The sequence below is a fragment of the Ambystoma mexicanum genome, chromosome 6p (assembly GCF_040938575.1).
Source record: "Ambystoma mexicanum isolate Mex_15411 chromosome 6p, UKY_AmexF1_1, whole genome shotgun sequence".
Classification (NCBI taxonomy): Eukaryota; Metazoa; Chordata; class Amphibia; order Caudata; family Ambystomatidae; genus Ambystoma; species Ambystoma mexicanum.
In genome coordinates, this window is record NC_090935.1 from 1,379,998,403 (window position 1) to 1,380,016,185 (window position 17,783).

A 17,783-nucleotide genomic window follows, 5' to 3' on the forward strand; every position below is an offset into this window, starting at 1 on the left:
TCCCCTCTTCACCCATCCGAATACTACCTAAAGTAGTATTTCTCCACGGCTTTCAGTCATAGCCATTGGCCATTGGCCACTGTGCCTGGGCCCGGGCTACTCCAAGCCACCCAAAATGAATCTAAATTATTTTTCAGATTTTCCATTTGGTAAACACACTTTAAATAAGGGTGCACTTGTGTTCGCAAAACTGGATAATTTGGCATTTTGAATTAGACACGTGGATGGGCGCTGACCAGCAGCTTTTATTTTTGGTTTGAGTGCATTGTTTTAGTAGTAATGGCCCTAGGCTGCATCTTGCTTCCCATCAAAATAGTATTGCCTCGTAGGCCTCTGGATCTCTGAGGTTTTTGGTGTCGTAATGGTTCTCTCTATGATATGTGTTGTAACATGCTGTGTAGAAGAGCCTAATGTTTGTGTGCGCGTGTGTGTGTGTACGTGCATAAAAGAGTAAGGAATTTATTGCAAAAGAAGGAACTCAAGAACAACAGGAACGTCATTTCCCCATAATGCCTGAGGTAGCAGAAGTGACATCACACGACCCTTGACCCCCTGATGACATCACAGGAAGTGATATCATTTGATCCATCCCAAAATGACATCACAAAAAGCGATGGAACATGAGCGTTAACCCCTTGACAAAACAGGAAGTCGCATCACATAGCATTGTTTCTAAGTACACTATGAAAAATATGGTTATGATATTACTGTTACGTGTTGTACATTTCATACATGAATGGATTACCATATGAATCAGTACAAAAAACATGCTATAACTGCAACTTGCAAAAAGTAAAATACATAGTTCGCAATGGATGCTTATTCTACTCTAAATACTTTTTGGAGGATTTTGTCTGCATTGTGAAGTTGAAGTGTTTAAGAACAGACTAAATCAGTAACTCGCATCCTGAAATAAACCTTTAAAGAATTTAGCAATTATTGTATGGAATTCCAGAAAGACAAATAGCTCAAATAGCCACATGGCATTGGCCACAGCCCAGGATCTTCAATTTGTTATAAAAAAAAAGAAAAAGAAAAACTTTTAAACATATTTTTTTTAGGGGTAGCAAGTGAGACCACAGGGGTAGCAAGTGAGGCCACAGGGGTAGCAAGTGAGACTTCTGGGGTGACCCCTAAATGACATCCCTGAAGAACAATGCTTTTTGCAAGTGAGCTTCTTACAGGGGCATGGTGAAAAAAAAAAAACGTACGTAAGAAACATGGGTCTCATGTGTACTGGTCTGCAATGTGATATGGGCTGTGCTGTTGAATCCTTCATCACTACACATGTGCACATATGTAGGCCAGCCAATGGGCATACGGAAAATAATGCACATGAAGTGGAAACAGCAAGCATTTGTCACAGTCTCAATGGAGACCATCATTTAAATCAAAAGATATTGTAGAGTGTGTGTCATGACCCTTTGCGGCTAGCGTATGGCCATTTGTGCACAATGGTAGTTGGGCTAGTGTGAGTGAAGCAGGAGTTCATGTTTGTCAGTTTTAAGCTTCTGGGATATCCACTTCTTTCCTGAAAATGGGAAGGGCTTTGATGCAGATAATCAACTGCGTCATAGCATTCCAGCTGTCAGTACAGAGAAGGATGCGCCTGCCAGGTACACACATATGAAAGCAATGACTGCCAGGAGGTGTGCAGCTTTTTGACAATGGGAACCCTTAGGAATTTGGTCTGAGGAATTCGGGGTCAGTTTTTTGCAAGGACCTGTAGGCAATGAAAAGAGCTTTGTCTCCAATTCAGTGAGAGTCCTAGGGGGGAGTTAAGCACATAGACTGCTGGGGTGAAGGGGTCGATGGTGCTCAGTTATGGTTGGAGTATGGCTGCATGGATTTGAACACACAGGAGTCTAAAAAGCAAGTACGCCAGAGCTCCAAGATGAAGTCTATGGAAACGTGAAGTCACCTGATAATTAACGTTATGGCATCCTGGACACTTTGGGGAAAAGGAGGAAAGCAAATATGAACCCAATTTGTGTGCGGGTGGTAACAGTATGCTTTGAATACTGTATTTGTTTGCTATTTAGAGTGAACTTTGCATCAACGAAAAGGTCAAGATATTTACCACTTCACATATTTGACCACTTCGACTTGCGTAGAGGGTAAGCTTTCTGAAGTAGCAAGAAGGCATCTTGAGGTCTTGAAGTCCGTTCCTCAAGGGTCAAATCCACTCCAGGTTGTCATGTTATTCACACACAGTAGATATCAACGTGGTGAATCTAAATGAGGGTTACTAATATGGTCAGTGGTTATCCTTAAAACCTGATGTGGTTGAGGCTCATGAGGACCGGATTAGGAGAACTGTGCCTTATATGAGTACAACGTTCAGGCACCTCACTTTCCAAAAAACCGAGTATAGGCCAACTCATATGAGCACGATGCTCAGAATATATTTTGTTGTTTTTACTTGGCTGCCTCAAAAGCAACCACAAAAGTGATATAATGTAGCATGCGGCCATGTCACAAGCTGTTGAGACTGGCACACAATCAATCATTTGCTCGATGTGTGCATTGCGACTGTGCCATGCACAGCTCCGTTTAGTAAAGAGGTATGACGTGGACACTTCATGGATAGCAATACTGCTGCAGCAAGCCTTGCATCAATGCAGTGATTAGAAACTGAGAAGTGACACTCTATAGTCACTTGAGAACATTACTGAAAATGTGAATGATCCAAAGAAAACTCTGCCAACACCTGCAACAGCACATCAATTTCAAAAATATGCAACAGGAAATACCCATTTAACAGACATTGAAGTATTTTATGGAATTATGGTGGTTGCACAACTATAGATGCAATAAAACAAACTCATAGAAACAGGCATTATGTGTGGAATGTTTAATTGACAGTCCTATGTCTAACTATCAATAAATAGAAAAGGTCATTGGTAAAAATATTGCAGTTATCAATACTAATGACTGAACTTGATTTTCACTTTGTCCTCTAGCGTTCAAAGAATGTAACGCAATGCTAATTTTAACGCTTGCTTTACTTACACGTCATTAACGTAGCAAGGATAGGGCATCTGTTGTATGAATACTCCCAGCAGATCTGACTTGTTAGAATGTAATCGGATGATGCCATGGTCTATCATGTCCTGGATGTAGGCGAAACCGCCCCACAGATATCTCAAGTCTTTGTTCGCATCATCTGCTGCACCTGGAGCCCATAGCCTTGTGTGATAAAGCACAATATGTTGATATGAAAAAATGGGCAGTCTTGGTCATTTCACCTTTTCTTGTATATTTACAACATGCAGCACAAAATAAAAATTGGTTTGCCCAGCCCCACTCCAAAACTGCCATGACAAATACAAAACAGCCATATGTCGTGCCAAACCGCCCCATTACCTCAGAGAACTCTAATCTGCCACCATTCGTACACAGAAACTATTCAAAATTGTCAAATCTCTCTCCAAACCACCCTCCACACCATCCATTGCAGTATGCAATTCTCACATGGACTACTTCAACTCCAAAATACAGTACATAAGGCAGGCCCTTCACTCTGCTCTCCCACTCCCACCCCCAAACATACCAACACATTGGACACCTTCCACCCCATCGACATAGGCAACCTCATCACCCTTACTGCCAAAACAAAACCTGCACACTTTGTAGATGATGCATGCCCACCTCAAGCTACATCCAATAATATCACCACGCTCACTTCCCACTCGCTCAATATGATCAACTCCTGCCTCTCAGATCGAACCATCCCTCAAAACTGGACAAATCTCACCCTCCTCAAAAATCCATCTCTTGACTCCATACTCGGAAATTACCGGCTCATTACTATCTCGACATACCACACCTAAATTAGGGAATACTTTGTAAATACCAACTGCAATAGTGCATCACCACAAACAACCTACTTAACCCCTTTCTAATCTTGCATTCAACCTGGACACACTATAGAGACCTCTACACTTCATATCCTCGATGACCCACACAACATCACTAACAAACGACACACAGCAATACTGAACCTCTCTGCAGCCTTCAATAACATCAACCACACCATTCTAGCCGATATCATAGACTACAGGATGAAACTCTCAGGCACCATCCTTGACTGATTAATCTCCTTCCTTACTGACAGGTCATACTTTGTCGCCATGTCCCTTGTGTTGTCGACCCCAACCAGGTCAACTATAGCATATAGCACAGATCCTCCTGATCGCCACTCCTCTTCAACCTTTATGTTAAATCTATTGCACAGGCCATTAACAAACACGATGTCCAGGTTCACCAATAAGCAGAGGACATACTTCCAAATATAACCTCCTCAAAACGCCACACCCTCAAAAGATGTGTCTCCACTATCAACAGATGGACAGCCACAAACTTTCTCAAGCTCAACCTTGACAGGTCATACTTTGTCGCCATGTCCCTTGTGTTGTCGACCCCAACCAGGTCAACTATAGCATATAGCACAGATCCTCCTGATCGCCACTCCTCTTCAACCTTTACGTTAAATCTATTGCACAGGCCATTAACAAACACGATGTCCAGGTTCACCAATAAGCAGAGTACATACTTCCAAATATAACCTCCTCAAAGCGCCAAACCCTCAAAAGATGTGTCTCCACTATCAACAGCTGGACAGCCACAAACTTTCTCAAGCTCAACCTTTCGAGAACAGAATGCCACCTCATCTGCTCCTCTAGACACACACCTGCACTCACCCCCTGGATCAAAGAACTCACCACATACAACCCAGGCATATCCCTCTCTAGACCTGTCAAATCCCCTAGCGTCCCCATTGACCCCACCTTTCCTTCACACACCACATAGGTGCTGTTAAAAGCCCTATCTTATCTTCATGACTCACTCACACCCATTACCCACACACAAACCAGATAAACAAGCCAGCATCTCCACACATTCCACTATGCAAACATGTACACAAAAACAAGCATTTGCAAAGTGTGCACCCAGAGCCTGGAACACATTACTTCTTTACATTCACACTGCACCCTCCATCATCACTTTCAGATGAGTCTCAAAACGTACCTGTATCCCCACACATAGCCCTGCCCCTACCCCTCCCTGCTACCACTTGTCAATCCTCATCATCCTAACCTATCCTGAAATTATGTTGTAACTTCAGTTTCACTTCCAACCTTTTCAACCTTTGAACTTTGTAAGGCACTGCAAAACACTCTTTGTAGGGCAAGGGCTAAACACAAATTCTAATAAAGCAATATCATCCTCACCAATGCATCATTAATGTGTGATAAAATCCCAGGGGGACTAAAACTCATTTATTACGTTGTCCCCCAATGATTCTGCCAAAATGTACACCAATCTATGGCCTCCCTTCAAAAACCCATTAGCAACAGTAACTGCTCTACTATGCTCTCATTTGGAACACAATTCCTTCTTGACCTATCCACCATCCTAATGCCAGATTAGGCATTGAAACTATTAAATTACAAATGCCTAATTTGGGTGTTAATGCCTAATCTGGCATTTATACTACACTAGGGACTGAAACAGCTATCATGAGCATCATCTAAGAGGAGTGGTCAAGCTCTGCTTTGAGCATTGATTCTTCGAGACCTCTCCCTTGCCTTTGACACAGTCAAGAAAACACCCTCCCAGGATTGGTAAAATAGCTCAGTAGGGTGTGTGCTCGCTATTGTGATCTGAGTGTGATCTGCAGGTCATAGGTTTGAAACCCTTCATGGCCAGTTCAGCCTTGAATCCTTCCGAGGTCGATAAATGACTACCAACTTTGGTTGGGTGATATTGCATGTACATCAGGTCTTTGTAAAGCATTAAAGCCAAAGCACTATATAAATAACACATCTTTATCATTGGGGATTTTCTGAATTGGTTGTGGACTTGCTACAGTTCTTGATCCTAAATCAGACCTACAAAGTAAAGTTTGGATTTTTCCTCTAAGCAGTTTGGCTGCATCCTGCGGAGAACTTCAAGACTCATCTCTCACTCCAATCATTTTCAACATCTAAATGGCTTCAAACTTGAAAGTGCTTAGTCATCACCCCATTCGTTAAATGAAAAGAACAGTTAAATGCCTACCACAGGAGAGGCAGGAAATGTGGATTTTTGTAGAATGATCAAAACTAAATCTTATGTTTACTATGATGATAGTGATATTTAAAGTGAATTTAAACCTGTTTAAAATGCAGAACCATCTAAAATGTTACATTTCGGCCTTCCAATGGCTTATTTAAAAAACAAGCATACATGCCTTATGGTGACCTCATGCCAAATCCATTCATTTGAGCAATAAACCGTGACGGGCGGTGGCATTACTGGGTCAGGTAATGCCCCAGACTGAGTTACAAGCTAGAGCAAAGTGAGGACCTTAACATTAGCCCTGGGGCATTAGCAGGACAAGTTATGTCCTTGCCAGAGGGGTTTATTTCAATTAGCATTCCGGCATGTTATACCATCATGCTAATATATATTTTTTTCAAGTTGAGGAATGGTGTGTTGCCATTTCTCAACTTGAAACAAAATACAAACCAAGATGGCAACCATGGATTAGGGAGAAGAGAACTTAACATAGTCGCTGCTCTGTTTCCATGGTGGTCATTGGCGTGAATGAGATGCGCTAGGAATACACAATGTCCCCGGTGCCAGCGAGGAACAAGGAAGCAGAACGTAAGTGGGGCAGAGATGGGTGGGGGGTGTAGAAATTCCATAGGCGCACTTACCTTAAGTCCCAGCATGAAAGATGGTGGCATACCTCTTCGGAAAAAGAAGCTCAGAAAAGGGAATTTACCATGAGGTAAACGCATAGTCACATGTACTCCGGGAAGACACAGCCTACAGGCGCTATCTTCCCCTGTCATATTCAGCTGGAATGTGAAAACCACGTGTACATCAAACCATCTCAAGAAGGGGGAAGGCACACCTTCCTCCCGCCATGGGCAGCCTAATTTAAATATGAAAGGCTCCATGGATCTGCATTCCTTTTTTGGTAATTCGGCTGGTGGCAGTGCATACTAATGAGAGATAATTGATGCAAGCCTAGAGGAGAGGCTTCGTTGTTGAACAGACAACAGGAAGGCGGGCTACTAACACCCCTTTGGTAAGCAATGTGTCACCTTGAAGCTAGCTCCCACCTCTATGTATGAAAGGCAGTGAATGGCCTGTCTGGGTTAATCAGTTACCGCAGGTGTCCCTGCGGAGCAGGCCCCTTTCAGACTGACAAAGGATGTGATTTAGGGGGGGGGGCAGGAAGTCTACTCCCATCACAAACTTCAAGGGAGACCTGCACTTTATTCAAGAGTCACAGAGGGCTCAGTTAACCAGGGAGACACTTTGATCTACAAGAGACAGGAAGATGGGTGGGACTTGGGTATTAGTTGTCACCCCTTGTCTGTCCTGTTGCAGAGCACTCTGGTCCTGACCTCATGTATAACAGAAGATTGTTGGTGGGGACCCAGGATTGGTTCATTAAGGTGTGCTTAGCCTGCAGCAATCACTGGGGCCCATTTGGCTTTAAGAGATGGCTGAAACCCTCACTTGGCATATCATCCAACAACTTCAAAAGGAGTAAGAAGAAGGACACATTAGGACCTGGGCTGAAGGTACAGTCTACCATACATCTTCCGCCAATGAAGGAAGGCCAGGTGTTCCAAGAGGGAAGTAAGATCCCTCCCCTAAACATCTCCAGGGAACAGAGGGAGATACCAGACTCAGAGGACCCGTCCAGCAGTTCCAGAACCGGTACCCAGCCAGCACACAGCTTACCCTGCTAGGCTATGCCAGTAAGCTTCCTAGGAGGGAAGTGACACAGAGTATCTGAACTGAGGACAAGGCTGTTGCCTGAAAAAACTCTCCTGAGCTTTGGGCCATCCAACTTGAAAGGATGACACAAGCCCTAGAAAGAAGCTAGGAGGAGTGCCACACAAGCATAATCCTGTGTCCATCTTTTAAGGACATTTTCGATACAATTGAGTCCTCAAACCGCCTCCGACTGCACAGCTGACTTTTGTCCCTCGCAGTCCCCAGAGCCATCCGATACACCTCGACCAGCATTCCAGATGTGCCAACCAGCACAACAACAATGATTCCTGGGCTGACCTGCCACCTCGGCCAGCCTGCAGACATCTGTCCAGCCTTGCTTGCCGAACTGCCTGCTGCTTGATACCCACAGCTGTCTCCCACCACTAACTCTGTCTCAAGGGCTGTAAAGCTCCCTGGAACTGCCTTGATGCGGTCAACCACCAAGAACTTCTTCAGCACCAGGTACATTGTGGTTCTGCCCCCCGCCGGTCCATCAACGAAGGCCCCTAGAGACAGTTACGATCCCTTGCCCCCTTGGTGCTGGATCTGAATAACCTTGAACAGTAAGACTAATTACTTTACCATTTACCCTCCTGTCAGTATACAGAATGCATTCCATTCCTTCATGAAACTGTCTATCCTCTGTGTTCCTTTACAGGGCTGGTTGATTTTTGTAGTGTGCTAGAACTGTCTGTTGTACTAATAATGAAGCAGATATTTGTATACAACCTGACTGGATAGTCCCTTTTATCACTAAGTAATAATTGTATTATCGCTGTGTTGCAAATAACCAATGATCCATTACCTTGCAGAGATAAGCCTGCCGTTCCATCCACATTACCAACATTGTACAAGGAGGTCTTATAATTCACTTGTATTCCAATCTATTTGGATCCCTTCTGGTGTACTAGAGGTGTGGGGTTGATTGATGGTTTACAAACCGATATTCATCCCTGGACTACTGGTGCCCCGGAAGTTGATCTGTCACACCCACCCCCTCGCCAGTCGTCAGTATACATCTTTAAGTGAAGTATTGCAACCTAAAAATGGAACTCACAACTTTGCAACTGAACGTTTCTAGAGAGAAAAGACAAATTGTTACACAATTTTCACAGTGAGAGACACATGAAAATGTGATTATTTCATTTTGCAAGGATTCACAGAACCTATATTAATAACACTATTCTGCCTACATTCAGTAATTCAGTGATGTTAGATGCTAGGCAGTCGGTGTGGGCTTGGAGAAGTGAAATCAGAGTTTTTAACAGACACTCCTGTAGAAATCCTTCTTCCGAGAAAGGGCCAATAGGAAAAAGGTTGGTGCAGCATGTGTCATTTTCCTATGGACCTATACACCAAGAAAATACACTAACCAAGCAAAGTCAGCTTCACTTATCTTTCCCTTGTGGGTGGAGTTTTCTGGGTATTTAAGCTCAAACACATAGTAAGAAAGATGAGTTTTGGGAAACAGAGAAACAAGAAAGCATGTTCAACAGGACAAGAGACAATTGGATTCCAACTGGATGTAGCTGATTGGGAAATCTGTTTAAAAAGGTCTAATCCAGATTAAATGGTCGAATACAGAAGGCATTCCCAAAGCAGGAGCAGACATTTTTGGAGCGGGTCCACTGAAAGAAGGGGGAAGATACCTGGTGGCACTGCTTCAGGCGATTTGGTATCCATACCTGTCCTAGTACGGAAGAAAAGACGGAAGAACATAATAGAGAATACAGATTTCTGGAAGTTTCCAGAATGTCAGAACAGGTGTCTGATTGATGTTATACATTATGGCTATATTGACCACTATGTGGTGATCCTATTTGATCACTATGTTTTGATCCCAATCAATGACCCTGTTTCCCTCTTTATAACCATATGTTATGTATTTATCTACATCTTATAATGGCCGGTTAGTGCCTCTGTACTATTGGGATATCAGAACCAGTGATTAAAGCTATTGCTGCTTTATCTGGCTTAAGTCGCTCTTCTTATAGGTTCCAGTTATGTTTCACATTTTTTCGGCTAGAGTCACTTGGACCTGAAGAGCATGTTTATTGTTTGGGCATTGAAACTTTGCCCTTTTGCAGTAGTGACATTGCTACTATTTACATGGTTAATGCTGGTATCTGACATGGAGCACACTAGTATTGTGTGTATGAGCATGCTATTGCCCTTCTGAGTCAGAGGCATGTATATGGGCTTCGTCAGTCCTATCTCTATGAACATGCCCTTCTTGCCTGAAGTCACGTGAGGCGACGATCCATGCTTTCACTTTCACGATTCAGAGGAATGCACACAGGCCTCCATAGTCCTGCTTAGCTGTTTTGAGTCGAGTGAGACACAACTCTATGAAGCACTTGTCTGCAGTCACGTGAGCGCTAGTTCTTCATCGCGCTCATGTGACATTAATTTTGAAATCCATTTATACTGGAGTTGTGCAAAGAACACGTTGGCTCAAGGTTTTCCTGCTCATGCTAGTTTGCTGCCAACAGGGTTCAGACTTGAGGTAGGCAAGGGCACGTTGTCGGGCCTCTTTGCTAGAGGCTCTTTCGTTTGGTGCTGCAGCGTTAATGTGGATACGTAGTAAAGCGATAATGTGTTTATGCAGCAAAGTGCTTGGCAGCTGGCCCTCATTCACTTTGAGGAGGCCGCGGACAGTTTACTTTGCAAAGCGACAGTTAATTCAGATAAGTGTATTGCCCAAAAATGCTATTTTAGTGATAATGGCTACATGTAGGGAAACTTTTGTTGGTTGATACCCATTAACCTTGATGATGCTCTGGATGGGTTACCAAACACTCTAGGGAGTGACCTTAGAGACAGGCATTGCTCTTTTATGGGCAATATAGAGAGATGGTCAAAGGTATAGGAACCTTAAGGGCCATGTCAGTTTTGTGTTCCTAATTACATTTCTTTCAGATCAATGGTGTTGACAGGACCATTTCTTCTGTCCATCCCCTTTCCCTTCTCTTTTTAGGTTCAAAACCTGGATGATTTGATTTGATTTGATTTGATTTATTGATTTATAGAGCGCTTTACACCAAGGCGCTGTACAGTGGAACAACATAATACATAACAACATCAACAATGTAACAGATGAAGCAACATTACATCATGAATCATTTGAAAAAAACAGTGAAAAGAGCAATTAACTGAAGGGGAGGTGGAATAGGGAGTGGGATTAGGTGGGTGGGGAGGGGTGGTGAAGAGTTGGAAGAGGGAATTGAAGGGAGAGAGAGGAGGGTAGGAGAGGGGAGAGAGAAAATCAAGGACAATAAAGAGGGGGGGAAGCATCATGTAAGATTGATTCTCCATCTTTAAATCGATTTACATGGATATTCAAATGCATTTTATGCTTCAGTTACACAATTTGGAGGTAGGTTTAATTCGACATGGGTCATCATTACAGTTCAGTTGTTCATTGATTACTTTGGCTATATTAGTGGAACTAGGGATTGGATTTAATCCCAGTTCCGTTTTTGTGAGTCTGCAGATATGGGCCTCATTACGAGTTTGGAGGTAGCCATGGTGCTAATAGCGCCATGGCTGCCTCCAAACTCGTGTCCGGGTCTGGGTTCCTTGAATGGGGACTTACCATGTCATTCCAACCTTGGAGTACCCAGTAAGTCCCCATTCCAAATACCCATCCCCATTCCCATTCGAGCCCCCATGGGGCTCAATGGGAATGGAGAGGGAGCTAATAACGGGCCCGTTAATAATGGACCCGTTATTAGCTCCCTGGTCCCTTAGGAGGTCCCGCTAAGGGCGGCTGGTAGAACCAGCCGTCCTTAGCGGGACCCGCTAAGGGACTCGTAATGCGGCAGTAAGGGGTTAACGGCACCGGCATCCTTACCGGCACAGTTAACCCCTTACCGCTGCACTCGTAATGACCCCCATAGTCTTCAATTATCTGTTGGTTGTAGTGGAGGCCGTTGGCGGAATTGATTCTTCATTTCTCCACTGGATATAACAAGGTCAACTAATTTTGGATATGTTATTCACTTTTTGATTTAGATTGATTTGAATAATTTTTATAACTCTACTTGGTGGTATGGGGCTGCTAGGCTCGGTCAGTCTTCTATCTCCTTTTGGAAATAAATGTTTGTTCTTTTTTCTTTTATTCCCTACTCAATAAGTGGATTGCAATAAAGTTTCACGATGAAAACTACTTGATTGTCTATACTCAAGCAAGCCTATAAATGAGTTCTATTTTACATAGATATATGTATTTGTACATTAATTATTGAACATGGGCTAGCTGTTGTCCTGATTAAGATGATTATCAGCTCCTCCCCCATCTTTTGTTTTTGGGTTAGGGTGGAACTAGCTATGACTATTCGTCAAAACTACTCAATAACTAGATATCTTGGGCATTTTTATAAATAGATGCAAGATATGTGTAGTTGACAATTAGTACTGGACAATTAGTACTGACTTTTTTTGTGAGCATTTGCTCTGTTTTATTGGTGATATTTTTGTTTTTCCTTCAATGAAATTGTATAAGAGATATATTTCAAAGTTTCCTGATGAACTGAAATACAGTTACTAGCCCCAATGAATTGTGGATGTCTTATGAATCCAAGGCTCGTTACTATTGATGCACTTTAGCACCTACTTTCATAGGGCTATAACCAAAGTTACATTTGTTCATTTATGGATTATACATTGCTGTTTTAGGCAGAATTTTAATTCAAATTTAGATGTTTTATAGAATTTTCACATGTTTGTATACATTTTATGTATAATTGTGTTTACGATATTAATAAAATATGTTTATATAAACCTTACTGACCAAGCTTATCCCCTCCTTCCATACATTTGAGTCTATTGAATTCGCTTAAAAATACTATATTCTTGTGTGACCACTTTCTCTGGTTTTTGGTCTGATTGATGTATGACATCACAGCCGGGGGCTGGGAGATCATATACTCTATGTAGGGGTATATACATGAAGTGGGTTGGCATAGTGAGGGTTTAAAAAGAAGACACAGAGACAAAGGCGGGCCTCTTGGTGGGTTTTGACTACCGAGAGAGAGAATAAGAAGCGATTTTAAAAAGAATAGCTCCGAGGCCGGCTGCTTCCGTGCTGAGATGCAGTGATGATAGCTGCCAGAGAGAAGAGGGGTAAGGGAGAAGCAGCTTGTGAGAGGGAAGGTTGCAGTGATTCTCTGGTAATGAAAGAGTAGCCACCAAACTGAGCACTGCAATTTCCATGAGAGCTGGCTTCCTATAGTGGATGAGGGAGCATTACTTTTTGGTGAAGATAATAATGTACAGAGTGACGCATTAGAACCACTCTGGGCCTTGAGGAAGGTTAGAAGTGAAATAAATAAACAGACAATACAAACACAGAACTCTATTTTAATGTGTTTTCTCTCTGTCCAGGAGGCCAATTTCACATGGAAAGTGAAAGTTAAAATCCGGCCAAATGGTTAAGTATAAGTGATGTTTTCTACAGGGGGAAAGGACGTTATCGCGGGGAGGGCAATGGCTATGAAGTATACTTGTATCCCTGCTTTGAGTCTGAACAATAGAGAATGCTTTCTTTCCAGTGCAAATGTGAGATTACAATGTGCGTTTTCATTCTTCTATCATTGAAAATGTTCTGCTGAGTTCATTAAATGGTATGTATTGCTTTGTTTCACAAACACTGTTTGTTAAACTGAGAATCTCAACTGTTTATGAAAATCTTGAAAGAATCAGCTCAGTGCTGGTCTGTTCCTTGTGGGTACTTATGTGTGGTAACGCATAGATTGATGCAAAGCTAAGGGATATTTAACTGCCTGTGCTAAAATGAAGGTGCACCAAAATACTGTGATGTAAGTCAACTCATGGTAAGCTAATTTCTCCATGTTATAAAAACATGACCTTGCAGGCAATCTGGCGAGTCTCTTCTCGGTAATTACCTAGCAATCCAATATAACTAAGGTAGAAACATTGTGCATAGGGTGCAGTACTAAGGTTTGCTTTTGTTTTGGCTAAGGATCCGGGTATAAAAATAACATCAACTATAAGATTATTGGAAATTATAAACTAATGCGGACGTGCACAAAGATGTGTATCATGTCGATCTACTCTCCAAGGTGTTTGCAGATGGAATTATACTCCTTGTTATGCTGCAATTGCAGGTGACCCGTGATTCAATTTGGTGACTGACAATGTCAGTGAAAATACATTGGATTCAATGTGGTGGATCAAGTCTAGGCCTAGTGATTAGCCGCAGGAACTATGAACAAGACAGAGCAAATAAATTGAACATGTATATTTTTTTAATTGTCCAGTTTTTTTCATCTTGGTTACCTTTGCAAATAAAACTTTTCAGCACCTTACTCTGTAGATCTCATGCATTTAATTTTTTTTTGCTTCTCCCCATGTCTTATTTACGCCCACTTACCTTTCTTTGATTTTTTGGGTCTGCTGCACTTGGTCAATGTCCATGCGCAGCTTGTATTTGATATGCGTGGGGATATCGTTTGTAGCGTTCTCCATGTTCTGAAACACAAGAGCAGCCCAGAACTTCTTTTGTCCGATTAATTGCAATGATCTGTTCACCAATGCCCATTCCGTTGCGGCAGGTTCAAATTTGTCCAGAGTGAGGCACTAAAATGAATTGTGATTAACAAGTGAACATTATAAACATACATTTTTGAAAGATTTTGATGAATAATAGAAAACAACGTATTTAAATATATCATTTTCAAACTGTGCGTTCTGGCAACAATAATTATTCAAACAGATCCACACACTGGCCCAACAACAATGTTAATATCAATACATTAAGATGAACACAGACATTTCCTGTGACTAAATTTACCACATAGGCTCCAAGTAACAGGGGTGACATGAACATGAGATTCTGTACTTATAATAATAGAACCGTGGGGGTGGGGTTGGCACACATAGGAGAAATTAACAGAAGTCAGCATCTGATTGACCAAACAATGTGCACTATTACTAGAAGAAAAACTAAATTGTTGTTATTTTTGCAGTTTTGCATACACATGCTTACAATGTGAACCATAGGGAGTTTTCCCATTTGCATAAGCACTTAATTAAACCTTATAACAATGTATCAATGATTAGTTTGGAAATCATAACCTTTATATGATCACGTGAATGCCAAGGTGTCTTTTGCAGTCAAAGGGGCTTCAGTTAGATAGGCATCAGTTATCTTAATTCAGTCCTTCAAGTCAATGCTTAAGCATAAATAAATGGATTCCATACTTGGATTTGCTTATCACTATTTAGGTTGAACTATTGCTGCTATAAAAACAGCACTGTATACATACACGTGCAGATACTTAGGTCAACTATAGATGTAATAAAACAAAATTGTACATATGTATATACATATGACCAATTAGGACAACTAGATATCCTTATGGACCTCGGACACACAGAGAGAGCTTAAAATATATATTAAATGTTAGGGACTATGAAATAAGGAATATGGGCGGGTGGGGAATGTGGGTTAGCATTGTTCATCCCTAAAGCAGAGAAATTACGTATGTGTGCCAAACTTTTTCAGTATGGCATAGTTATTAAATAGGCACCAATGATTGAGCTGCATAAATTATACCTGTTAAAATAATCACTGTTTTTTGGCAAGGGTGGCAATAGCATACCTAACATCTAGTGATCATGAATGCGTGGTTACGAGAGGTTCTGGATACTATCCTCCACTAGTTTGTGGGCAAGCCATTGTAGGATTTTCTTGATTAATCCGACGTTCTTACCTTTAGAGAGAATAATATTATGGGCCACTGGAAATAGGTTTTCAAAAAACCTGTAGCAGGAGAAGAGGAATATAAATGTAGATCTAATACAGTAGTCAAGGGAACCGTGCAATTGAGGATTTGAGCAATTCCACAAATTTCTGCTGAAAACCATATAAAGAAGAAACCCCTGTTAGCTGACATACTGCACATGTTAAGGTTCCTCTCAGTGAACAGTAATTGACTTTCTGTAGCATTTACATAATACAATTTGTAGTAGGAAGCTAATAGTCAGGTAGCCAAAGAAATTATTCCTTTTTTTTGAACAATTACCTCACCCTGTTGAATGAAAAAAGGAGATTCATGAAAAATAAACAACACTACTTATATGAATAATAGGAAACTTGAATAAACTGTCTAAAGACACTTGAATACCACTTGCTCCCAATTCAATGAGACTACATGTTGCCACCACTTCACACCAATTTCAGAGCTTGTTCCATTACAATGTGAGACCCGACCCCGGATGACAAAATCCATTTCGAGATACATGGACAGATTGGATCCGTGCAATATTAATGGAAGGACTTTGATTTGATTTTTGACCTCTTATTGTAAACCTATATCCACAATAAGGACCAAAAATGATAACCCGGATGTGCTCACAGGTTGTAACTATACTAAGCAGTCATGCAAGCTGATCTTTGTTTTGATTTCATGTTCCTAATTTTTGAGGATCTCTAGTGAATTGAAAGGTGAAAGTTTCCTTTGTTTTCTTTCCTTTTTATCCTCTTTACTTTCATTTCTTCAATGCTTCTTTTTGCTTTTGCATGAACTCACAATATATGCATATAGATGATTTCAGTAATCTGTTCCCAAAAATTATTTTGTATCTGTACATATTGATTTGTTGTTAACCCATGTATTTGTCTTTTTATATTTGTTAGTTTAATTCAATACACATTAAATTCAGAAGGTTTTGTTTTCTGTCAAATATATGAATAATATTTGTAAACACCCCTGGTGTTTAGCAAGGTTGGTCTAAAGAGTTAGTTCAAAATAAGTTAACCCAATTGCACCAACCCCATGCACAACAGTATTTGCTTTTTCTGATTTACCATTACAATGCAACAACTAGAGCCCACACCAAAATGTCTCAAAACTCCATGCAGATCACATATTATGGAGGAGATGGCATGCTAAATTTGATACATATTTAGAGGCTATAGACAGCATGGGATTGTCTGCCAGTAGGTCAAAGGCCATATTCATGCTTCTCTTGGGTTAAGAAGGCCAAAAGGGCTGCATTAGTCTCCCACCAATAATAGAGAGCTAGGAAGGTGTGGGCTTGAATGTTTATGAAGTATTAGGACCGAGAATGGATAAGGAAAACAAAACGAGGGGCGGTGTGATAGTTGAAAGGCACACCTTTTACACCAGGGAACAAATACTGGAAGAATCAGTTGATGAGCAACTGGCCACACTCACAGGTACAGCAGCCAACTGCAGTTTTGGACAGATTTTAAATGAGGTACTCAGAGAGCAACTTATGGTTAACACAATCAACAAACACAAGAGAGAACGCGTGTGGGAAGATTCTGAACCTATGATAGAAGAAGTGGTTCAGATTGGCAAAATTACAGAGACAAGAGTCTGATGAATGAGTGTGAGAAGATTGCACTTGACAAGTGGATGGAGAGGTTTTAAGCGTGTGCGATGGAAAACAAGCAAGTGAAAAGTGACTTCTGACATGCTTTGATTTAAGAGAGGATACAGTGATCAAGTAGCCACTTTGAAGACATGCTTGGTTATTGGCAACAAGTGCAATCTATGCAGGAAAATAGGATGCTTTGCTCAGGTCTGCAGAAACATATATGGTAAATCTAGTCAAACGAGTGAGAAACACCATATGGACACAATTCAAGAGTCACAATGTAGGAGCCAGTTAAAAGTCAGAGGAATTCAACAGTGATATGACTCACATGAAAGATGTACTGATGGTTTGGTAGCCAAATGAGGACACCCACTGTTTCGCCAAAATAAAGAGATCCAAATGTAAAGTGATCATTGCAGGGATTGAGATGAACTCATGGTGGACTCTGGATCTCTCCATAAAAATGCCAGAGCACACATACAAAACCTTACAGGAGTCCTTGGTGGGACCACTCAAGCACTACATGTATTCTGGCCAGCCCATAGGCTTTCTTGGATTGTTCTTAGCAAAGCTAAGATTTAAAGATATGGAAATAATGTGACACGTGAATATGTTTTTTGAAGGACCACATA

General features: G+C 41.4%; 1 protein-coding gene across 2 annotated transcripts in view; it reads right to left on the reverse strand.

Moving 5' to 3' along the window:
- LOC138510440 (phospholipid-transporting ATPase ABCA1-like) overlaps positions 1-17,783 on the reverse strand; it is a 2,356,352-nt gene that overhangs the window by 1,441,025 nt on the left and 897,544 nt on the right. For both annotated transcript variants that reach the window (XM_069626098.1, XM_069626099.1), the window contains exons 13-14: positions 14,177-14,382; positions 3,013-3,189 (exon numbers count right to left, since the gene is read on the reverse strand). In XM_069626098.1, coding sequence (XP_069482199.1) covers positions 3,013-3,189; positions 14,177-14,382 — 383 coding nt within the window. The remainder of the gene's footprint in view (positions 1-3,012; positions 3,190-14,176; positions 14,383-17,783) is intronic.